Consider the following 26,046-nt stretch of genomic DNA (forward strand, 5'->3'; position numbering starts at 1 on the left):
TAGGCCTATAGTGTGTTAGCGTTTATTAACAGGGGGTTTGAGTTTAAGAGCTGTGGGGTTATGCTGCAACTGTACAGGACCTTGGTGAGACCACATTTGGAATATTGTGTGCAGTTCTGGTCACCTCGCTATAAGAAGGATGTGTAAGCATTGGAAAGAGTGCAAAGGAGATTTACCAGGATGCTGCCTGGTTTGGAGGGTAGGTCTTATGAAGAAAGGTTGAGGGAGCTAGGGATTTTTTCTTTCGAGCGGAGGAGGATGAGAGGCGACTTAATAGAGGTTTATAAGATGATGAGGGGGATAGATAGAGTGGATGGGTGGAGGTAGCTGTTACTAGGGGGCATAGCTATAAGGTTCATGGTGGGAGATACAGGAAGGATGTCCGAGGAAGGTTCATTACTCAGAGAGTGGTTGGGGTGTGGAATAGACTGCCTGCTGCGATAGTGGAGTCGGACACTTTAGGAACTTTCAAGCGGTTATTGGATAGGCACATGGAGCACACCAGAATGATAGGGAGTGGGATAGCTTGATCTTGGTTTCGGACAAAGCTCGGCACAACATCGAGGGCTGAAGGGCCTCTGCTGTGCTGTACTGTTCTATGTTCTATCACATAGTGGGCTATGTTAGAAAAAGGATATTTAAAACTTGAAATTAGTTTGTGGTGGAAGTAGTTGGTAATTCACAACAATTCTGATGAAAGGTCATTGGTCTGAAATGTTTCTCTCACTGTGGATGTTGCCTGGTTTTGTCTTGGATTTCCAGCATCTGCAGTGTTTTGCGTTCTATTCATCTACTTGGATTTTAAAAGAGACAGAAATTTTGGCTTGTTTTTTTCCAACTTGGGGACGATAATAATGGAAGAGAAAACAAATCAGCCTATGACTGCATCCCACTGACTTTTGATAAAATACCAACACTCCGAAACATCATGGCCGCGATTCTTCCAAAAAGATTCTAAGCATCAAGTTCGCGGGAAAACTGGTGTAAATCACTTTAGACAAGAATCTCCCACTCTGTGCAATGCAGAGGTCACAATCGGGAATATCATTAAAAGCGCGGGGGGGTTTACGCTGGAGGCTGACAGTTCCTGGCCTTTGCACATGCATCTGATGAGCAGTGCCCAGGTGCCCCCATGGGCATGGGCACTTTGCTCCTTGGGCAGTGCCGGGGGAACAGGCTGGCACTGCCAGGGTGACCATGCCTAGGGGGCAAACTCTCCCTGCTGCCCAACCCCCTGCAGGGCCCCGATTGCCCCCCCTTCACTCCAGCGGGGCCGTCCCGCTAGTTCCCCGAAAGTGGAGAGTTAGTCTGAATCTGCTGGAGTGAAATACTCCTGATGGGGTGGGAGATGCCCGTGGGCCCGGAGAATTCAGTCCCGGGCCCGCTAATCAGATTTAAATTACATTAAAAGTAGATTTAAATCACTTACCTGGTGTTCCCGCCGGTTTCCAGCACGGCTCAGATGGCACCAGATATCCGGCGCTGGGAGACGCACGCGCGGCAGGAACGCATGCGTGAATCTCGCGATTCAGTGCACACAGGATTCACCCAGCCCACCGTGCTAAAGAATTAGTGCAGTGGGATGGGAGAATCGCCCCCACAATGATTTTAAAGATGACTGGTAGTGAAGACTCAAAGAAAATCTCTTTGAAGAGTATTAAAAGATGATGTGTGAACGGAACTTGGTGTGAGTTAAGATACAGACAGTAGAAATGTGGGTGAGCTGAAGTAGTGTTGGCTATTGGCTGAGAATGGGATCAGGCTTCACATTAATGCTTTCTCAGGTCAAACAGCCTGGACTGCGCATTAAATTTGAAAAGCTCTGGTGAGGTTTTGTGGGCCAGTTAGCATGTGAGGGTACTTTACTGAAATTCTACCCTTCCAAGAGAAGAGGGGAGAATCTCGTCCACCTGATGCTACCCCTGACATGTGATTGGATTGAAGAGGCTCTCAAATAATGCAAGACCCATGCGGCAGGGACTAGTCTAGATTGACAGCATGAGACTTGTTCTTGAGGATCCAAACCTCACTGACTCAACTTGAAAGCATCTCGATAGCCATTGATAAATGGCTTCTCGTGTTCCTTAATGTTGAATTACCTTTGATAAGTCTGAAGCATCCAGTCATTCATGTTGGCAGATTAAATTGTGTAATTAAACTGGTGTGTTCAACAACCACAAGAATAAAACACAGTTAGCAATACAGCCTCTTTTTAAATTCATGCATGGGATGTGGGTATCGCTGGCTAGGGCAGCATTTATTTCCCATTCTAATTGCCCTTGAGAAGGTGGTGGTGGGCTACCTTCACGAACCTCTGCTGTCCATTTGTGTAGGTACACCCACTGTGCTGTTAGGAAAAGGGTTCCAGAATTTTAACCCAGTGACATTGAAGGAATGGGAGAAGTCGGGATGGTGAGTAACTTAGAGGGGAACTTTCAGGTGGTGATGTTCCCATGTGTCTGCGGCCCTTGTCTTTCTAGATGGTAATCATGATGTGGGGAAGCCGGCGTTGGACTGTGGTTGGCACATAAGAAGCCTCACAACACCAGGTTAAAATCCAACAGGTTTATTTGGTATCATGAACTTTTGGAGCCCTGCTCCTTCATCAGGTGAGTGATGAAAATGGTAATGTTGTGGGTTTGGAAGGTGCTGTCAAAGGAGCCTTGGTGAGTTTCTGCAGTGCTTCTTGTAGATGGTACACAGTGCTGCCACTGTGCATCGGTGGTGGAGGGAGTGAATGTTTGTGGATGGGGTGCCAATAAAGTGGGCTGCTTAGTCCTGGATAGTGTCAAGCTTTTTAATTGTTGTTGGAGCTCCATTCATCCACCTGCCCGGATGAGTGCAGCTCCACAAACACTTTCCAGTGTTTCCAGATTCCAGCATCTGCAGTAATTCGCTATTATATTAAGGATGGAGATATTTATGAAGGCTCCTCCTCCGGTGAGTTGTTTAATTGTCCACCACCATTCACGACTGGATGTGACGGGACTGCACAGCTTAGAGCTGATCTGTTGGTTGTGGATTCTCATTGCTCTGTTTATTGTTTGCTGCTCATGTTGTTTGGCATGCAAGCAGTCCTCTGTCGTAGCTTCAGCAGGTATACACCTATTTTTTAGGTATGCCTGGTGCTGTTTCTGGCATGCTCTCCTGTACTCTTCACTGATCCCCTGGCTTGGTGGTAATGGTAGAGTGGGGGATATGCTCGGCTCTGAAGTTACAGATTGCGCTCGAGTACAATTCTGCTGCTGCTGATGGCAACAGCACCTCATGGTCCCGGTCCTGAGTTGCTAGATCTGTTCAAAATCTATCCCTTTGAGCACGGTGACAGTGCCACACGAGAGGATGGAGGGTGTCCTCAATGTGAAGACAGGACTTTGTCACCACAAGGACTGTGCGGTGGTCACTCTTGCCGATACTGTCATGGACAGATGCATCTGTGGCAGGCAGGTACCTGAGGATGAGGCCAAGTGTGTTTTTTCCTCTTGTCGGTTCCCTCACCACTGTTTGAAAGACACCTTTTTTCTTCAATGAAGATCCCTGAGTGCATGCACTGTTTGCAAATTGCAGGCCCTTGTTACAACACTAGGTTCTGCTGATTCTATAAGTAGTGGTTCTGTTGTGGCGGGAGGATAGGAATATTAGGAGTGTCTTATAAGTAGTTTGAGGAATGGACAAGTATTGCAATGGACTTCTTACTCTCATTCCCACTAATCAAATACCGTACAATGATGCAGTTTTGTTTTAGCGTTGATCTGTCGGCCACTTCAAAGATCAAGGGACCTTCAGCTCCCCTTCGACCTAAGATAATGTTAACCATACTTAATAAATGGTAAGCACCAACGGTTTAAATCTTTGCATTTTGCATTGTGACTGGTCAGGTATAGGGAACAGTAGAAAGATATCAGGCTTGGCAAAGCCATTTAATGAAAAGAGAAAAATGTCCTTTGGTGAAATGGCTGAACATTTCGAAGCCACTTAAACCTCACCGTAACTGAAACTCAGAGAATAGTCAAATTGGTTCTGATCAAATTACTTTAAATACAGTAAAATTATTTTTTTAAAAGAGAAAAAGTATATTTTGAAGTATTCAATACCAGACTGTCAAAAGAAGTTTCCATAGATACCTTGCTGGCAGCGTTGGCTTTGACCCGTGCCCCATGAGACTCACTGAACGCAATGTTCGTTGCAAACTGGATGGCGAGGCCAGTCATGGTGCCAGAGGAGAGTGGCTGGATCTGGGAGACAGCTCGCAAGACGCTGGCCTTGTTGCGGTGTGCCTTGAGGGTGAATTCATTTTTGACGGTACTGGCATAGTTAACCACCCCAACTTGGGTGGTATTTGGACTAATGTTGAGGGATTCGATTACCTGGGACACAAACACTTTCACCTGTTCAAATTCCGAAGGGCGTACACTCCTTGAGCTGTCAATGATAAAGACCAGGTCAGTTGGTTTGGTCTTGCACAGGCCTGTAAGAGAGAGAGAAAGAAGCAAAGCACGGAGTGAAAGAAGGCAAAGTAAAAGTGATAACAGAAGTAGCTTAAAAAGAAGATGCCTCTTTAGCTGGAGCTGCATTCCAGGGCAGGTTTACAAACTCGAGATCGATGTTAAAATCAGACTTGGTGCTAAAATTACTGAAAAAGTCAACCAATGCTTAAAAAGTTCAATTTTAGTTGCTGATATAGTATTTTAAAGTTAATCTTTGACTGGTCGGCTGCTGCTATTAGCATGGACAGTATTGTTTTATTGAAAAAGTTATCCTTCTGTTCTAATCCTGCATGTATATATATGCAGGTGTTCGTTTTAACTTCCAATGCTACAGGTGGAAGGCATGGTTAGCACAACGGTTAGCATTGCTGCCTCACAGCTCCAGGGACCCAGATTCAATTCCAGCCTTGGAACAATGACTGTGTGTGTGAAGTTTGTAGGTTCTCCCCATGTCTGCATGGGTTTCCTCTGGGGGCTCCGGTTTCCTCCGACAGCCCAAAGGTTAGATGGTTTTGCCATCTAAATTGTCCCTTAGTATCCAAAGATGTGTAGGTTTCACAGGGTAAATGTGTGGGGTTAGGGGGATAGGGTGGGGGTTTGGCCTGGGTAAGATGCTGTTGGAGTGTTGGTGCATACTTGATGGGCCGAACGGCCTCCTTCTGCACTGTAGGGATTTGATGATTTCTATGATATTGCTTTATATAGGGTGCAGTTCTGTCAAGAAAGATCATTTTCTGGCTTTTCAGCCAATTGTCCATTCATGTGTGTATAAAACTAGACAGTAATTTTCAACAGATAATTAGGTCATGAGGGGACTAGAGCCAAGGCCTCTCCTCACCCAATACCCATCTACATTCTGCCTTCCAGCAGGAAGCTATCTTCTTCACTTCAGCCTAAGGGCACTGAGGCCAACTGAAGTATCCCTACCACTACCTCGGTAGAATCAGTCAACAATGTACACCAGGAATGTTTCCACACTTTAATTATAGTAACAACATGTTTAACAAATGAGCAACTGTGAAGTAATAACACAGCATCCTTTCTTAAAAATAATGCTCTGCTTGTAAGTTGGTAGCATAAACTTTGCAATCAACAGCAGAATGCTAGGATCATATTCACACAGAAATGGGTTGAATACAGAGTATTATCAGTAATTTCTGTCAAAAATACCAGTAATTTCTGCCCTTTGTGTTGGGCAACCCCAGAAAGATCAAGTTCAACAAACCTTTCACTTCCAAAACCATGAGTTCTGATTAACCAACTCATTGAAACTGAAATGTTGGCCGCGATTCTCCCATTGAGACCGCAACTTTTCTGTCGGGTTGCGGTGGGAGATACGCGTCTCTTGCCTTGAACAGGGATTTACGCAGGCGCTGGGAACGCGTGCACATCTCCCAGAGCCGGCGAACAGTCGCCGGCCAGACCACGCTGGAAACCGGCGGGAAGGCAGGTAAGTCATTTAAATCTTTTCTGCATGTATTTGAAATATGTTTATCAGTTAATTATTGGGACCTTTCCCACCCTGCCAGGAGTACTTCATTCGGCCGGGGTTCAGACCAGCTCCCCACCCTCGGGGAGCTAGCGGGGGAACCCGCCGGATGAAGGGGGGGGTCAATCGGGGCCCCCCAGGGGGTCGGATGGCAGGGGGGTAATGCCCCCTGGCATTGTCCAAGAGGCAAAGTACCCATGCCCAGGGGGCACCTTGGCACTGCCCATCAGGCATCAGGCAGTGCCAAGGGGGCGGGGCTATTGTGGGCACCCCAGGGGCAATCGGTGGGGTTGAGGGGTCCTGCTGCCAATCTGCATGGGGATCGGTCTGGGATGGAGGGAGGGCAGTGATTGGGGTTGACTGGGGGGGGGGCGGGGGGTCTGTCAAGGGGGCCTGCCTCTGGGGGGTCTGGCCCCTGGGGTCAGCGGGAGTCGGGGTCTGCTGGGGTGAGGGGGGGGGGAATCGCCAGTGCTAGGATATCATGGCGCTCCAGGATGGGTGGGTCAGGGCTGGCCCGAGAATTGTTGTGGGGGCCGCGATCGGACTGTGTGGGGGCCGGGGCGGGGGAGGGGGGGGGTTGCTGGAAGGGCAGCACTGGGGGCATCCCGGACTGGCCAGCGATTGAGCTGGCCAGCAAACAGGGAGACTGACAGGTCGGGGCCAGCGTGCATTCGCAAAGTTCCAGAACTGGTCAGACTCCGGCGTGAATAGGCGCCCCCTGGGTTTTTAATGAGATTCTTGATTGGGAGCTCTTCAGCGCACAGAAATCATAGAAACCCTACAGTGCAGAAGGAGGCCATTCGGCCCATCGAGTCTGCACCGACCACAATCCCACCCAGGCCCTACCCCCACATATTTACCCGCTAATCCCTCTAACCTATGCATCGCAGGACTCTAAGGGGCAATTTTTTTTTTTAACCTGGCCAATCAACCTAACCTGCACATCTTTGGACTGTGGGAGGAAACCGGAGCACCCGGAGGAAACCCACGCAGACATGAGGAGAATGTGCAAACTCCACACAGACAGTGACCCGAGCCGGGAATCGAACCCAGGACCCTGGAGCTGTGAAGCAGCAGTGCTAACCACTGTGCCACCGTGCCGCCCAGAGTGTGGAGATTCAGGCGAGAAGCTGAACTGACAAAACAGTTGGGATTTAGAACAGTTCTCCCATCAATTCAGCACTTTTGGAAGAATTGCGGCCATAGAAAATTCCCAGCACAGAATGAGGCTATTCAGCCCATTGTGAACATGCTGGCTGAAAAAGAGCTATCCCACTTTCCAGCACTTGGTCTGTAACCCTGTAGGTTATGGCACTGCAAGTATACAGTGGCACAGTGGTTAGCACTGCTGCTTCACAGCGCCAGGAACCCGGGTTCGATTCCCGGCTTGGGTCACTGTCTGTGTGGAATTTGCACGTTCTCCCCATGCCTGCGTGGGTTTCCTCTGGGTGCTCTGATTTCCTCCCACATTCTGAAAGATGTGCTGGTTAGGTGCATTGACCCGAATAGGCGCTGGACTGTGGCGACTAGGGGAATTCCACAGTAATTTCATTGCAGTATTAATGTAAGCCTTAATGTGACTAATAAATAAACTTTACTATATATATATATGTATGTATATTTGGTAAATGCATTGGGAGTTTTTGCATCCAACACTCTTTCAAACAGTGAATTCCAGACCCTGACCACTCTGTGGGTGAAAAGAATCTTCTGAACTCCCCTCTAAACCTTGCACTAATTACTTTAATTCCATGTCCCCTGCTTATTGACCTCTCTGCTCAGGGAAATTGGTTCTTTTCTATTCTATCTCAGCACCTTATAATTTTATGCATTTTGTTTAATGCAGCATAATTGTGTGTTTTTGGCAAACTGACTAGTCAGGAAGAGTTTTGCTGTTTGTGTTAAGAACAGAAAGCAGCGTAATGCCATGAAATCAACACCACAATGGTACAAATCGTGATTAATCATTTGGAAATTTGATAAGGAACCGCCACTATTAAGAACATCACGGGAGAACATAAGAATTAGGAGCAGGAGTAGTCCATGTGGTCCCTTGTGCTTGTTCCGCCATTCAATAAGATCATGGCTGATTTGACTGTTGCCTCAACTCCACTTTTTGGCCTGCTCCCTGTAACTCTCGACTCCCTAGTAGATCAAAAATCTGTCCAAGTCAGCTTTGAATATGTTCAATGCCCCAGCCTCCACTGCAATCTGGAGTCGTGAATGCCAAAGATCAATGATCCTCTGAGAGAAGAAATTCTTCTTCATATCCACCTTACTTTGAAATTGTGCCCTCTGATTCTAGATTCCTCCATGAGGGGAAACATCGTCTCAGCAGCTGACAAGCACTTCTCCCCTGCACCCCACTCCCTTCCCTACACCGCCCCTCCCACCAAATGTTTCCTATATGTTACAACAAGATCACCTCTCAATCTTCTAAACTCCAGTGAGAATAGGCCAAGACTGCTCAACCTTTCCTCATAACACTATCTATTAGAAAAGTAGAGATAATTGTAATGGCCAATCCAAATCCCAGTAAGAAGTATCACAACACCAAGTCAAAGTCCAACAGGTTTATTTGGAATCATGAGTTTTTGGAACGCTGCTGGTCTTTACAGGTAACCAAGGTTACCTGTAAAGACTCGCATTCCAACCCTTATCTTGCAATTGTGTCTCTGTCTATATATGCTGTGTTTGTGAATCCACCCCTCCACTCACCTGATGAAGGAGCAGCACTCCGAAAGCTCGTGATTCCAAATAAACCTGTTGGACTTTAACTTGGTGTTGTGAGACTTCTTACTGTTCCCACCCCAGTCCAACGCTGGCATCTCCACATCAATCCAAATCCCAACAACCCATTACAGTACAAGTAGAAAAATCATTTTGGAGCACTGTGTGCAGCAGATACTTGATCATTCACATTATTATTTTTATTCATGCAAATTTCTGCTTCCAGGGAATGCCAGCAATATCTACAACACCAGCTCTAACATCACTAACCACTGGAATAGGAGACATGCAAAAAATCTTTTCCATTGACCATTAACCCGACAACCACATAATGCATCAATAAATTAGTTATATTGATGGTTAAGTATGCCCTGTGCAATGTGTACAGAGCCATACAGACATGAAAGGTCCCTAGAAGGCCACCTGGGGCAGCACGGTGGCACAGTGGTTAGCACAGCTGCCTCACAGTGCCAGGCACCTGGGTTCGATTTCCGGCTTGAGTCACTGTCTGTACGGAGTCTGCACGTTCTACCCATGTTTGCGTGGGTCCCCTCTGGGATGATCCAGTTTTCTCCCACAGTCCGAAAGACGTGCTGGTTAGGTATATTGGCCATGCTAAATTCTCCCTCAGTGTACCCGAACAGGCGCCAGAGTGTGCCGACTAGGGGATTTTCACAGTAACTTTATTGCTGTGTTAATGTAATCCTACTTCTGACACTAATAAATATAAAAATATAGTTTCATAACTGATCTGTGCTGAGTTAGCCCATCTTGACTTTGGTAGCAACTGTGATGCTCCAATTGGCATTCAAAATATCCCACAGGCATAATGAGGTTTGACTGATACAAAAGTGATCCATATTCTGTGTGCTTGAGATAATGTTTTGCCCAATGATTCTGTAAATCCATAAGACTGCAGAAAATTAACCAAAAACTCCAATTCTTCAGCATCTTGAAGCACGGGGTCATTAATTTTCACTAATTATTTAAAGGCATATGAATATTCACTTGCACATTGAGTTTAAATGCTAAGTGTAATACACCTTCAAAGGTGGACTAAAGTCTGGTTGTACTCTTTAGCCCAGTGACAATAATAGCGATAACCAGGACTTCAGTCTGAAATTTCTACAACCCAGAGGCCAAATAATCTGTAGGAAAATTACCGTCTAATAGCAGAGTCAAAATGTTGCATTAACCACAATTTCAGATGTAAAATTGCAATAACATCATTAATTGTATTATTTATCCAACATCATATTGATTTGAATGCAGCAGAATTCTCCCAAAGTCATTTCAAGTCGGGTGAAAAATCTTAAACAACAATTTAAGAAAACTAGTTCTGAAGAAGTCATTTTCAACTTGAAACTTTAACTCTGTTACTCTCTCCACGGATGCTGCCGGACCTGCTGACTACTTCCAGCATTTTCTGTTTTTATTTCAGATTTCCAGCATTTGCAGTATTTTTCTTTTAAGAAAACGAGTCTGGCAAGTTAGAAACTAGTTTTCTTAAGTACTGGTGATTTTCTATACTTTATGGGTTAGAAGGGTCCAAATACCATCAAAGAATCAGGTTGAACTAGTAGACAGAGCTCTTAGGTTTTTTTAAAAGCAATAATGCACGAATATAACCTCTTACCAGCTGGAACCTGGGGACCAGGTTTTGCAGGTCTGACTTTGGGCACCCCATTAACCTGAACCAGGATTAGGGCAAAAAGAAGCAATCCACTGAGCAGTCCCTTCATCTTGATCAGAAGTAGTTGCAGGAGTCCCGGCTGCAGACAGAGTGTGGCAGAGAGCGGTACTTGGTCTAGGTATTAACATGCCACCCCTCACAGAGGCTGGAACGCAGCCTGACACGTGCGGAATACCTGAAAGGGGTCCAGGAAAAAGAGATGAAATTTAACTCTTTGACAAATTATTCCCCAGCCTTTAGCGGTTTATAGATGAGAAAATAAAGCGGGGGAATAAGACAGACAAGAATTCAGAATGAAATGAAATATCAAAAACATCCCAGTAACTACATTACCAGATTAATATTTGATTTTTTTTTACCACATTAATATTTGAATTTACCATTGTTTTGATCAGTACATAAAAGCTATTTTGTACGGAGTTTTCTAGAAAGGTTTCATTTGTGTAGAATGCTGGGTTTGAGTTTTCGTTGCAATGGTTTACATTTCAATAATGTTTATTTTCTTTTTTAATAGCCTAACCCCAACCAACCCACACTCGATGACTGTTTTGCAAAAAACAAAAATAACAGACAGAAGGCACCAGATTGAAACCTCACAATAAAGTCTCATTCCTCAGGTTCCCCGAGATAAGGATACAATCTTTGCCGCTAATTCCCGGCACCAGCAAGTGAATGTGAATGGGGCAGATCACACTGAAGCGTTGATACCGCTGAGTACTTTCTGTATTGTTGACTCCAGCTAAAAAAATAAACTGCAAATCTGCACTTTTCAGCACTGAAGCGTGTTATTGTACACAGATACAGACAGTCACTGCTTTATTCTGCAATCCTGCACGTTGACTTTCAATAATCTCGAAAATGATGTGCTAAATCCGTTCTTGGTTTGCAATTGTATTTAGATTTCTTTATTTCTTCTATATTAACACAATTTAAAAAGACCTCGCCTCCCTGCCACAGTTACCCCTCGTTGTTTGTCTGATCTGTGATTTATTAAAATTGCCCATCTTCCAAATGATCTGAAAAGGTTGATCTTGTGTTCTTTAAAATACCTGTCCGATGCATAAATCCTCCTAACTTTCTTAAACTAATTCCCAAACTTCCCCCTACTCAATGATCTATTGCACCAACAGTCCTCATATGCAGCTACATCCCAGATAATGCACAACACTCACTTTGCCGGGGTAAAGGAAATAAAGTGATTGAAGAAGAGTTATTTTGATTATTGCTACTCTCAACACATAATAGTTTCACTGTTTAAAGAGATGACGAGTAATTACGGCATTCGTTTGAAGGAATTAGTAAATTTGAAAGTCTGTTCACGATGACACAGTGGTTAACACTGCTGCCTCACAGTGCCAGGGACCTGGGTTCGATTCTTGGCTTGGGTTACTGTCTGTGCAGAGTCAGCACGTTCCTCCCATGTCTGTGTGGGTTTCCTCCGGGTGCTCTGGTTTCCTCCCACACTCCAAAGATGTGCAGGTTAGATGAATTGGCCATGCTGAATTCTCCCTCAGTATCCTTGAACAGGTGCTGGAGTGTGGCGACTAGGGGATTTTCACAGTAACTTCAATGTGGTGTTAATGTAAGCTTGCTTGTGACACTAATAAATAAACTTTTCAAGTTTTGTAGCATTTTTGGTTTTGTTCCTTCATTCAGAGCTAAATAGGGAAAATGATTTGATTTGATTTATTATTGTCACATGTTCACATACAGTGAAAAGTATTGTTTCTTGTGCGCTATACAGACAAAGCATACCGTTCATAGAGAAGGAAATGAGAGAGTGCAGAATGTAGTGTTACATTCATAGCTAGGCTGTAGAGAAAGATCAACTTAATGCAAGGTAAGTCCATTCAAAAGTCTGACAGCAGCAGGGAAGAAGCTGTTCTTGAGTCGGCTGGTACGTGACCTCAGACTTTTGTATCTTTTTCCCGATGGAAGAAGATGGAAGAGAGAATGGCTGGGATGCGTGGGATCCTTAATTATGCTGGGCGCTTTGCCGGGGCAGTGGGAAGTGTAGACAGAGTCAATGGATGGGAGGCTGGTTTGCGTGATGGATTGGGCTACATTCATGACCTTTTGTAGTTTCTTGCAGTCTTGGGCAGAGCAGGAGCCATACCAAGCTGTGATACAACCAGAAAGAATGCTTTCTGTGGTGCATCTGTAAAAGTTGGTGAGCGTCGTAGCTGATATGCCAAATTTCCTTAGTCTTCTGAGAAAGTAGAGGCATTGATAGGCTTTCTTAACTATCGTGTTGGCATGGGGGGACCAGGACAGGTTGTTGGTGATCTGGACACCTAGAAACCTGAAGCTCTTGACCCTTTCTACTTCGTCCCATTGATGTAGACAGGAGTGTGTCCTCCACTATGCTTCCTGAAGTCGATGACAATCTCCTTCATTTTGTTGACATTGAGGGAGAGATTATTGTCACCGCACCTCTTCACCAGATTCTCTATCTCATTCCTGTACTCTGTCTCGTCATTGTTTGTGATCCGACCCACTACAATGGTGTCATCAGCAAATTTGAAAATCGAGTTGGAGGGGAATTTGGCCACACAGTCACAGGTGTACAAGGAATATAGTAGGTCTGAGAACAGAGCCTTGTGGGGCACCGGTATCATCCATTTTCTCCACGTACAGCAAAGCTGTTTAAATGAGGTGGGTCGATTATTCTTTGTATCATTTTGAATAACTAGATAAATAGAAAAACCATTGTTATAAAATCACTTGTGACTGTATTTTCTCCTATTATCACACACAATTGGCATTACACATCAATGTTGGTGTCTATGCTTCAGGGGAACTGCCTGACTTCACCTACCCCAACGACATGCCATTTTATTCCTTTCCACCCTCCTGTACTTACCTGGGTTCCCCGAGAGTGAATTTGTGCTCCTGGCCTTAATCATTCCATGTGGTAGCCAGTTCCGCACTCGGATTGAATACAATTCTCCTGAATTCTTTAATGATCAATGCACGGAGTTATGGGGATAGGACAGGGGAAATGGGTCTAGGTAGAGTGCCCTTTCGGAAGGTAGGTGTAGACTCGATGGGCCAAGTGACCTCTTTCTGCAATGAGGGATTCTATGGATTTATTGGTGAATATCTTTTATTTATGAACTCCAGTTTTTCGAAGTCACAAGTCGAAACATCAAACTGCTTCATAATTTTGAAAGTAAACCCTTATAGAGAAGAGCCCCACTCTATTATTTTTCCTGGTAGCTCTGGCATTATCCCTCTAATTATTTTTGTGCACCTTGTCCTGTGTCTCCAAGTCCTTTTGGTAATATGGAGGGCTGAACTGTGTACAGTGCTCCTGTGTGATAGCCAAAGCATTTAAATATTTGCCGCCACCTCCCTTTCCCCCTAAATTGGAACATTCGCAAATGTTCTGTGAAATCCTACACTGCTCGAAGGAAACAAAATGCTGCTTATATTCTTCACTGGCGGACCGCGACTGATTAAATCAGGAACATACTCCAGCTTAGTAAATATTTACTTATTCCGGCATTTTTCCAGGAATCCGTTTTTACAACAAATCCTCATCTATATGAATGGCCTCTATAAAAGTGGAGAAAGCGGTTTCAGTGCAGGTGCTTGTGTTTGCTGCGATTTGGACTTATGTATGATCAGGGGATCTGCACATTCTCTTGCTGGGGCTGCACTGGGGCACAGTGGTTAGCACAGCTACCTCATAGCGCCAGGGACCTGGGTTCGATTCCTGGCACGTTCTCCCCGTGTCTGTGTGGGGGTGCTCCGGTTTCCTCCCAGTCTGAAAGACGTGCTGGTCAGGTGCATTGACCTGAACAGGCGAATTAGGGGAATTTCACAGTAACTTCATTGCAGTGTTAATGTAAGCCTTACTTGTGACTAATAAATAAACTTTAATGTGCTGGATGGGATAGTTTGAAGAATTCAACGCCAGTTGCTGCGTGTGATAACCGGCCCCATTTGGTCCATCTCACCCCAAATCGCAGTTTGGGAGGCTGTAACCCCAGGGTGCTTTAAGCATGTCAAGTGGTCCCCCCCCACTACCGATTGACCCACCATTCATCCTCAAATTTCAGCTTAACAGTGAAAGTAACAACTCCTTTGTTTGACTGCATCATGCTATTGGTCGGAACATGACCAGAGTCTGGAGACATCTCTAACAAACTAGGCAACATAAAAAAGAAACAAAAACAGAAAATGCTGGAAAATCCCAGCAGGTCTGACAGCATCTGTGGGGAGAGAATAGAGCCAACGTTTCGAGTCTGGGTGACCTTTCGTCAGAGGGTCATAGAAAAAAAAAATTCAAGTGGTTTAATACTTGGAATTTTGAAGCCAAATTACTCACTGCCAACCCACACATTTGCAAAGGTTCTGATTACAAATTCGAGTGCATCAGTGTTTCCATGGTATAGAGAAACTCTAGTCTCCGGCAGCAATATTGGTGTCATCAAGGAGCCAATCCATAAAAGAATTATCAGACCCGATTGTACTAGGTTTTATCATCCACTTTTTATTTTCGTTACAGAAAACAAGATTCGGAATATTGGATGGGGTTAAGGTTGAAGCTGAAATATCAAATTTTAAAAATCTGTGGAATTTTTGGCATGAAATGGAGATTATTTTCAAGCCCAGAGAGGGTGTTTAGCAAGAATTGTTTCTAAACAGCATACTAAGTCAAAGTTACATCACACTATGATCCCAATAAAATTGATAAATTTAAAATAAACTTCCTGTTAGTAGCTGGATGGATGAGAAGCTTACTATAATAGACTAAAACCACTATTGACAAAACATAATTTATAGGCAATTCAGAGACAAAACTTTTAACAACTGAAAAAACCATTACATTGTCATAGAATCATACAGTGCAGAAGGAGGCCATTTGGCCCATCGAGTCTGCACCAACCACATTCCCACCCAAGTCCTATCCCCATAACCCCATGCATTTACCCTCGCTAGTCCCCCTGACACTAAGGGGCAATTTGGCATGGCCAGTCCACCCAACCCGCACATCTTTGGACTGTGGGAGGAAACCAGAGCACCTGGAGGAAACCCATGCAGACATGGGGAGAATGTGCAAACTCCACACAGACAGTGAGCCACCCAATCTTTGGACTGTGAGGCAGCAGTGCTAACCACTGTGCCACCCAGGACCATACTTGTCCTTTAAGTAGAAATTCTATTTTTCCCCAAATTATATTCTCCCAGAATGACTCCAAAGTGATTTTAGCTCCCGGGGTTAACTTTCAATCTCTTCCTTTTTCAGCTTGGAAACATTTAACTCACGCTGCAAGTTTTCCTGGAGACTTCTCCCTCCAGCTAAAAGTTAGGCAAATATTCCAGTCCCATTTTTAATTCTTCACAAATTTGGTGTTTCCAATCCAAGCACAAGCTCTCATCTGCATTCCAGTGCAGTGAACAACCTCCTTTCTCTCTCTCTCTCTGGGCCCTGGCAGACTACCTTGTCTGTGATATTTATCATTATTTTAGGAAAATGTGTAACCTGATTTCACAATCTGTATCCTTTCCTCTCAAAGTCTATCCTATGGCAATGTGAATCACACAGAGCTTGTAGAAACACTGATTAATTTTTTTTAAGGCCCCAACTTTATTTGTGGAATTAAACTGACAGTTTAAAGCATAACTGTTTATAATCTGACATGTTCAATATGTTCCTCGGACTTTGAAGACTCAGTAAGAGTTTTAACAACACCAGGTTAAAGTCCAACAGGTTTATTTGGTAGCAAATGCAATTAGCTTTCGGAGCGCTGCTCCTTCGTCAGATGGAATGAATATCTGCTCTCAAACAGGGCATACAGAGACACAAAATCAAGTTACAGAATACTGATTAGAATGCGAATCTCTACAACCAACCAGAACTTGCAGAATCTCACTGGCTGTCCTGTCTGGAGACAATACACATCTCTTTAACCTGTGCTTAATGCTCCCTCCACTCACGTTGTCTCTATCTTTAAGACCTGGTTGGTTGTAGAGATTCGCATTCCAATCAGCATTCTGTAACTTGATTTTGTGTCTCTGTATGCCCTGTTTGAGAGCAGATATCCACTCCATCTGATGAAGGAGCAGCGCTCCGAAAGCTAATGGCATTTGCTATCAAATAAACCTGTTGGACTTTAACCTGGTGTTGTTAAAACTCTTACTGTGTTTACCCCAGTCCAATGCCAGCATCTCCACACTTTGAAGACTCTCAGGCTACCAACTGTTTGCACACAAGCTCCTGCCTGAGTCAAGGTGTAAACACATCATACCTTCTTTCCAGTAAAACAATCTGGATCCCCTTTAATCTCTCGCAGTCAAATCACAGGGACTTGCTGTCAGGCAGACTGCAGAACAGGTTACATGCTCCCTTAAATTAAAAACAGTCCCAAAGCATAACACTATAGTTAACTTATTTAAAGGGGTTTACTGCAAAAGTAATAGCTCAAAAAGTGAAAGATCACATCAAATTGGTGAGTTCCACATGATTTCCATTTGGTAAAGACTCCAACAGTAGACCAGCTGTAGGAACAGAGAATCACTGACAGAAATGTCTGGATTTCCACACATAACTACTTCTGAAGACCTGCAGATGTCAGAAGTTGCTGTCACCTTGACCACATTGTTATGGCAAATGTTGACAATCTCACCATTATTACAAATCTGGGCAATTTGTATGGCGGGTAAAATGTTCGACATATTAAAAATAGATTTTAACAGCTAAAATCCAGAAAACCAGGGAGGAGTTTCCACGAGGTTGCGCTGCTTTTTTTACTGGCATTCACTCCAATTCAGCCATATGAGTGCAAAAGATTAATTTTAAGTGGAAATTAAAGTTTATTTATTAGTATCACAAGTAGGCGTACATTATTGCTGCAATGAAGTTACTGTGACAATCTCCCAGTCGCAACACTCCAGCATCTGTTCGGGTACAGCATGACCAATGCACCTGACCTTTCGGATTGTGGGAGGAAACCAGAGTACCCGGAGGAAACCCATGCAGACATGGGGAGAACATGCAGACCCCGCACAGACACTGACCCAAGCTGGGAATTAAACCCGGGCCCCTGGCACTGTGAGGCAGCAGTGCTAATCACTGTGCCACCAGGTTTCCATTCGAGGTTTGTGCTACAAGCTGACCTGACCCATGCCCTGACCAAATTAATCACCAATGCAAGTTTCTGCTTTTTGAGCTAATTTGCAGGCCTTCAATGAGGCTCTTAAAATGAACATTTTGGCATAAGGACACATCGGCACATGTTAAAATCTTTTAAATATAATTTTTAATTTATGAAGAAAACATACTGTACACCAAACAGCTAACAAATTATGCTGTATTTTTTTTTAAGTTACTTTGAGTTACTTAAAATCAGGTTAATCGCAGGTGGTGGACCAGACACTGGTTTAAATATGCATACAGCTGAAAATATGTTCAACACAAACGGAATGTTACCACTCAAATATATCTCAGAATGTTTTCAACCAAATTTTAAAAAATGTTACAAAATGCTGCCTGATTTCACTGATTTGTGGCAGAGTTTATGTTCATAGATAAGCAAATGATTGATTTGGGTGAAGTAAACACTTCTCAAAAATTAGAACAATTTTGAATGCAATTTGTACCCAGATTGCCAATGGCACTGAGTGCTGCGGTGCCTGTAAAAATGAAAGATTTTACAGTTGTAGGTGGAAGTGCTCTTAGTTCTTTGTGCATTTTCTTCAGCTGAGACTTGGAATCGAGGTAAATGATGAGATAAGAAGATGGTGCTGATAAAAGCTCTGTGCACTATGGCTGAACATGGATTTTTGCATAGGGGGGGGGGTCTCACATTGGATATGAGCTTCAAGTTTCCAACAATTTAGGTTTTCGAACAACTCAAACAAAATTGTGTTTGTACAATTTATTTACGGAAAATCTCAATTTACAGAAGCAGAACCAGCTTTAAAAATCATGTTATTGATTGCACAGAAATGTGAGGACAGTTGCATTTGCCACAGTTTAGCCATAACAAAGTATCACAGATTTCAAAATGTTATATAAAGCTTTAAAATGCAAGCAAAGATTACATTTTAATCATTGCACTTTTACTAAAATTTACACTTAAATGATCTTAGAGGTCTCAATCCTTTCAATGCTTCATATCTTATTCTTGCAAGCTGCAGATTTTAAACAACACAAGTAGCTAGTATTGAAACCAACTCACTTTTGAAATGGTTTATACATCACGGATAAATTGGGAATTTTATAATGGACTCAGTTACAGGTACTGCAGTTAGAACAGTACAAATATGCAGTAATATAGAAACAGAAAATTTCAATCAGCATTCAAGTAGCGAACAGGCAATACTAAAACCTTAGCTAGCCCATGCCTCAAAATGCAACAGTAAATACACAATAGTCAAAATGTGATATTGAATGTGTGTAAAGTTTTGATACATTGTCCTTTCAAATGGAAATGAAAGAAACCAACTGTTTTTGAAAAAATGTTCATAATGGATTTGACTAAATCAATTTTGAGGGGAGAATTTCTGTTGTTTTTTTAGTTGTGGCAAAATCAAAGATGTATAAAGATCAGGTTTATGATTACATTAGAATCATAAGGGGCTGACTTGACAACTTGATAAATTGGTTCTGATCTGATGCATCTCTGTTGGAATACTGATTGTTCGTTTCCTACTTGTGGATTGTTCAGAAATCCACTGAAGCTTGAATCTCCTACAGTAAAATCCCAGAGAATCGCCTTCTGCTGATTAACCTATGCATTCTTTGACTAAGGGTCAAAGTTGTACTGGAGATGTTAGATGAAAGCAGTGTGTGCCATTATATTAGAAAAGTTATGAGTCGTTGGTCGGAAAAAACACTGTTAAAAGCCTCAAGGATTCTTGAATTAGTTTGTAATGACACTGGCACGTGCAACACCCAAGTAGCTTCAGAGTTGAGCATCATCTGATAACTGTCAATAATACTCTTTAATATCAATAAAGCTCTTAAAATACAACTATCAGGCAAGTTAAACATGATGGGAGATGAATTTTTAAGTTGGTAAGTTTTGTGAAGCAAAATCTTGCTATTTTCTGTTTAAAATATCTTAACTGAAAGTGTGTAGTTATCAAAAATTCATTTCTGGAGACCTGTTGATGGGTTTTCAAAGGAGTTACACTCAAAAATCTAGAAATGCTGGAGTGGATTTGATGGTGAACAGAAAATCTAGCCATGCTATACCTGAACATTTCCAGTATTTTCTGTTTCTAATTCAGAAAATCTAGTCCGTTATCTAATAGTTCAATGCAATACCCATCAACTTTACTGGGGCATAGCTGCAATGTATTAATCCCAACACACAAGCATTGTCATCAATGACCAATACTAAACTTTAATATTTACTACAGATAATACCCATCTGAACCTGAAATGTCCACACTTTTGCAGACACTGACTTTGTGATTTCCATTTTATACAAGCAACAGAAAAACTCCTCAAAAATCACAAGAGTAACAATTATAAAATTCATTCATAGGACTGCCAAAAAAATACAAGTAGAAGAATGCTTCTGAAACTTAGCACATTGCTTAATACAATACTGTATGCTAACATTTTGATAGATACTAAACATACACATGTTCACATTTGGCCATTGTAAATTACACTGGTGTGTAGGATGGTGGAGACTCCTTGTGTGGCAATTCTTCTGGTGCCTTCTTTACAACTTCCTCATATAATGGCAACTTCATAATGTCTTCTTCGTATGCTGGTGGCTTGACCTGGATGCAAAATGAAGTGCTTCATTATGCAATTATATTAATGAATACAGTTCAAGTAAATCAAGAAGTATTTCAATTCAGCTAAAGTGCATAAGATGGTGGAAATTTGAAAATGGTTGTTAAACCAGTTCTTCAGTTCAAAGAACAACCAGAAGGAATAATTATTGAATTGTATTCATGATATGAACCGGTTTCAAAAGGACCATGAAGAAATCAATCTCAAATAGCACAAATCAATAGGTTAAGAGTGCTCTAAAAATGTAACACTCTCACAATTGCTCTGTCCTAAGTTCACATACAATCACCTGAGTTTTTCTTCTATAGATGATTTAGACAATTTGTAACTATCTATACTAAACTATACTCACTATTGAGTTTTCGGTTTATCTTCTGGTGGAGCTTTTTCCTATTGTAAAACCCAAAGACAAAAAAAACAATTTAAATATTCAAGACAGAAGTTGATGTCTTAGACTAAGGCAATTTGATTCTCATGTCCAGCATACATATGTTAAACATAGACAAGTACACATTTTGACACCTCTACTTGTCCCCATCCTAGCTTCTTGAACTTATCTCAAACTTCCTTTCTTTAGCTAATAAAATCAATACTATGCAGCAGACTCTTCAGTATTAATACAATTGCATACTTGGGGAAAACATTATCTAGTATGCTATCAAGCCATAGAATCAAGGATGTTGCAGATTGAGCTAGATAAACATAGCTAGGACACCAGGAGTTAAAACTGCTAAGGGGGTACTGGGGGATAAGAAAGGAAAGGTGAGGGATGTACAGCAATGACTTGCTGATCACTATGCAGAATTCCTACTTCAAATTGCAATTGTATTAGATGTGATTTAAATGATCCTGACATTTAAATATCTTGCAGATAATTTACCATGAAAGATGGTCAGTTGGGCACATTACTATGCAAGAACAAGTGGCAGTGGTGGTGGTGGTGGAGTGATGACAGGTAGTCTTAATTTTCCATTGTCAGTAACAACCCATAAAGACATACCAATTTCTTAATTGTGAGACATTAGCCTCGTTTATATAGTCAATATTTATGCTAAAAAGAATAACTTGCCTATTACAACAAACAAATGTAGAATGCAGTTTTGATTACACAAGCTTTACTAATTTCATTACATTTAACAGCTCACCCTTCTCCTAGTTTGTTTTTTGCATATGTAAAATCCTGAGATTTTACAAAATATAAACAGCATTGCTGAATCACAGAGCAAGGTACCAAGTAAAATAAGCAATGTTGAAGATTACAGTGGCAATGTAAACCTATAATAACCAACATGGTGCTTTACTAATACATCAATTAACACAAATGTACAATGAGCAATGGGCTTTAATTTAAAAATATTTACAGACCATCATAAAATATCCAGATAATGTACTAACCCTGATCACAATTGTGCCAAAATAACAAATTATCAATGATAGAAGTTAGTTAACAAGTCTGGGTGAAAACTCATTTGTGGTTGTGAAGCGAATAGATATTCAAAATTCTGCAATCAATGTTCAGTCTCACAGACATGGGTCCACAATCAATCTCCATGTTATCAGCTCCCAATGTCAGTATAATTAAAAAGCATTGAGCATATACTTTGAGGGAATTCAGAGTCTGTTTTAGGATGTATATCTACTGATCAGATCCAAATAAAGGAAGACAACAGATTGGATATGCTCATCTATCTATTTCCTGCTCGTTAATTAACAAGCCATGATAAACTTAACAACTCTTACCCGAGAACGAAGATTAAGGAGAGTGTCGACTAAGCTGCTTTCTTGTTCCAATTCCTTGATAAACTTGTAGCAATTCCATGTAGAGTAGATGAAGAAACACTACAGGCAAAAATCAGAAGATGACTTGGATCAAGGTACAAAATTTATTTTAAATGCTTTTCATAGTAGTTTATTGGTATCAAGTAAGGATTTCCACTATGATGTTAAAAATGATTATTTTAATGGGATGAATGCCAAGCTGTAAATCAATTTGCACAAAGTTGGTAAGCAGCATATATTAAAACTTGTTAAAGTTTAGCTTAAACTGATACTTGTTCAGGCTGACAAGCAAAGAGTGGAACGTCTGTGATTGCTGTGTGTTTATTTTGACTCTTAAATCCCCTTCCACTTGTTCTGTTCCTTGACAGAAGTACAGCAGATAAACATTTTTCAGCTCTAACAAAGTGAATACCTGAAATAAATAGCTTGTGTTTTCACAGTGGATGTTGCCTGACTTAAGTGTCTCCAGCAATTGTAGAACACTCTAGTTTAGTTACTAAAGAAATCTGGATATAAGTTAAAAAAAGGATTTCAGAGTGCAATTATCAGTGCTTATGTACAGTCTAGTTCAGAATGATACTATGCTAGTTGATGATACCAGCTTCCTAATACAAGAAAATCAGGTATTTTGGGTAAAAAAGTAGCATCTATCATCAAGGGCAATGCATTTCATCCCTCCTTGTTATAGAGGGAGTACAGTGAAGGTTTACCAGGCTGAATCCTGGGATGGCAGGTCTGTCATATGAGGAGAGACTAAGTCAGTTAGGATTATATTCATAGGAGTTTAGAAGAGTGAGAGGGGATCTCATCGAAACTTATAATATTCTAACAGTGTTAGACAAGGTAATTCAAAAAGAATATTCCCAATGGTAGGGCAGTCCAGACCTCGGGGTCATAGTTTGAGGATAAGGTGTAAACATTTTAGAACTGAGGTGAGGAGAAATTTCTTCACCCAGAGGGTGGTGAATGTCTGAAATTCACTACCACATAGTTTAGTTGAGGCCAAAACGTTGTTTGATTTCAAGAAGAAATTAGATATAGCTCTTGGGGCTAAAGGGATCAAGGAATATGGGGGAAAGAGGGATCAGGATATTGAATTCAATGATCAGCCATGATCAAAATGAAAGGCGGAACAGGCTTGAAGGGCCGAATGGCCTACTCCAGCTTTTAATTTCTATATTTTTATCCTTTACCTCTGTTAGAACGAGCATGTTAACTAGAGAAATTTAATCTTTTATTTTTGAATTAGGCAATCTAGAAACCTAAAACATCTATTAACACCCAAGCCTTCGCTTTAAAATGAACAGGCTCAGCGTTCTAAGTTTACAAAACTGCATTTTTAAAGATGTGATGATACAACAGTAAGTCTATCAGGTTAAGTTATTGTCTTGAAAGAGAGGAAAGGACAGAAGAAAGAGCAACCTGAACAATATCAGTATTCGAGTGCCCAGAGCTCAGTTTGAAGCCCTAATTGCGATTATCAAAGATTTTACATAGAATTAACAGCTCTGAAACACTCCATTCAACCCAACTGGTCTATGTCAGTGTTTATACTCAACACAGGCCACCTCCTATCCAAATTACCTTTTCCCATTATATCTCCATAACTTCTATTCCTTTCACATATGTGCATACGTTGCCTTAACTATGTCAATGTTATCTGCTTCAACCTCTTCAACAAAGGAATTCCTTCTTAAATTATTTGGTCAAATGGCTTTGCTCTGATGGAAACAATTTCTCCTCAGCTACCCTATCAAACCCCTTCATAAAATTAAGTCTCTTTTTCTCCAGATAAAGTAATTCCAGACTGCTCAATTTTCCTGATACTTGCATCCTCTTAATTCTGGCAAAATCCTTGTAAATATTGTTTACATTTTCTCCAGTGCTTCCACATCCTTTCTGCTGTGTGAAGAACAGAACTGCAAGTATGATCTAACCCAAATGACCCAAACAAATTTAACATTTTGCATTCTATTTCTTTAAAAGCAAACTTTAGTACTTTGTGTATTTGCATTCTCAGATCTCTTTATACTCTACCCCATTTAGTGTATCTTCTAAGGGATAAGTGACTGCCTTACTCCTCCGGGACAAAATGACTTGCCTCACTTTCACCATATTGAAGTTTATTTAGCATTTATCAGCTCCCTCCGCAAGCATGTTTTGTCGTCCCTGTATTTTGCCGTACTTCTTCATGTTATTAGCTATAGACCACAGTTTAAGATTGTCTGAAAATTTTAACTCCATGCCTCCAATTCCTGATTCCAAATCATTTATGTACATGATAGAGTGCCTCTCTGCAGATTCAGGCAGCACACTATTTACCACTTTCTCTCAGGAAAACAGATAAAATAATGCCTTGTATGCAGTGGCTGGGCTATAATTTACTAACCAATTACATCTAGGAAAACTGTACAACAGTTTAGACCGACAATGCGTCTGCTTGGAGAGGTACACTATTAAACTCCTTCAACCCTCAACTCTCTCTTTTCTAAAGAGAGCCCCAGACAGTTCAGCCTTTCTTGCCAAGCATTCTAACAGTTGCCAAACATATTCTCACAGTTCGAATACCATTCTTGTAAATCTGTTTTGCACCTTCATCAGTGTTCCTCTGTTTTACAATATGGAGAGTAGAACTGTTTGTAGTATTCTAAGAGAAACAGGAGGGATCAAAGCTAGATTCTGGGAGGACTTCAAAAGTTATGGTACTCAAGTAGGAAGAGAAACTATTACAGGTGATTCTCAGGCTACAGTTTGATAGATGGATGACAGAAGAGTTGTGTTGAAGGGGTCTGGTGTGGTTAACCATGTCCAATCCTGAAGACAGGTCAAGAAATGATGAGGAGGGATAGCTTACCATGGTCACAGTTACTTAGGATAACATTTGTCAAGCAGTGAAGATCAATACTAGTCAGCCCAAGGGATTTCAGGCCAGTAGTATAACCTGCCAATTTTGGCAGTATTCCTACCAACTTTTGTTTTTATTTCAAATTTACAGCATCCACAGTATTTTGTTTTTGTATTAGCAAAACATTTTCACTTTAGGGCAAATCAGCATAAGGAGGCATGTACTTAGGATCATCATTAGAACAAAAGGGGAAACTTGGATAACATTTCGGGTAGTTTGGATAAATATTTAGATCTGTAGAATATGAAATCCAGGGACAGGCAGATACATAGATTATAGTATATATTCTGATGCAAGGTCAACCATTGGTACTGAGCTAAATAACCTTTCTGCGCTGTGAGTGCAATGAATCTACAAAAATGTCACATTAACATTGGCAATATCCAACGGGTTCAGTATGGACTCCAGATATTTCTGGTTAAGCATTAGCTTTTGAACAAAGGATTAGGTTTTGAGCTATCATAATAATAGCCAGTCAACAGGATACAGTGCATGTTGCTTATTTTAAGTCTTTTAATTTAATTTTATATTAAATTTTGCATTTAACAATATTCAAATTTCTTACCTTCAAACATAGAACGCATAGAAATATAACTGTGTACAATATGGTGGCTTTAATGGAGTCTGGATCAGTCACAATTTCTCTTTCTGGGAAATAAAACTTGGCAGGAAAATTATCAGTCATTTAGAAATACAAACCATATAACATTAGATGAAAATTTTTAAAATCTAAAAATCACTGACTCTTCACATCAGTAAGGGGTGTTCGACTCTATCAGACTATGTTTCCTCTTGCATATGTTAAAAAGAGGACTGGATAGTATAATAATTATCAGCATCTCAAAGCACAGTTGAAATCAAGCCCAGACTGATTGAATGAGGACCCCACCTGTATGTTGGCTTTAAAATTAATATGTATTCACAGGAAGAAGCGGTGGCAAAGCGGTATTGTCACTGGACTAGCAATCCAGAGACCAAGAGTAAGGTTCTGGGGGCCTGGGTTCGAATGTCAATCAGATGGTGAAATCTGAATTCAACAAAAAAAATCTGGAACCAGCATCGATTTTTGGAAAAATACATCCGGATCACTTTGGGAAAGGAAATCGGTCATCCTTACCTGATGTGGCCTACGTGTGACATCAGACCCACAGCAATGTGGTTGACTCTTAAAGGCCTTCTGGAATGGCACTTAGTTCAAGG

General features: G+C 41.6%; 2 protein-coding genes across 2 annotated transcripts in view; both read right to left on the reverse strand.

The window, feature by feature from the left end:
- matn1 (matrilin 1) overlaps window positions 1–10,448 on the reverse strand; it is a 29,215-nt gene extending 18,767 nt beyond the window's left edge. Inside the window, exons 1-2 of the mRNA XM_078237202.1 lie at window positions 10,343–10,448; window positions 4,125–4,468 (exon numbers count right to left, since the gene is read on the reverse strand). Of these exons, the coding sequence (XP_078093328.1) occupies window positions 4,125–4,468; window positions 10,343–10,448 (450 nt within the window). The remainder of the gene's footprint in view (window positions 1–4,124; window positions 4,469–10,342) is intronic.
- Window positions 10,449–20,026: 9,578 nt separating this feature from the next.
- Window positions 20,027–26,046, reverse strand: part of LOC144508983 (lysosomal-associated transmembrane protein 4A-like) — a 28,179-nt gene continuing 22,159 nt past the window's right edge. Inside the window, exons 5-7 of the mRNA XM_078237203.1 lie at window positions 25,412–25,507; window positions 21,903–22,001; window positions 20,027–20,146 (exon numbers count right to left, since the gene is read on the reverse strand). Of these exons, the coding sequence (XP_078093329.1) occupies window positions 20,027–20,146; window positions 21,903–22,001; window positions 25,412–25,507 (315 nt within the window). The remainder of the gene's footprint in view (window positions 20,147–21,902; window positions 22,002–25,411; window positions 25,508–26,046) is intronic.

The sequence above is a fragment of the Mustelus asterias genome, chromosome 21, assembly GCF_964213995.1.
Source record: "Mustelus asterias chromosome 21, sMusAst1.hap1.1, whole genome shotgun sequence".
Taxonomy (NCBI): Eukaryota; Metazoa; Chordata; class Chondrichthyes; order Carcharhiniformes; family Triakidae; genus Mustelus; species Mustelus asterias.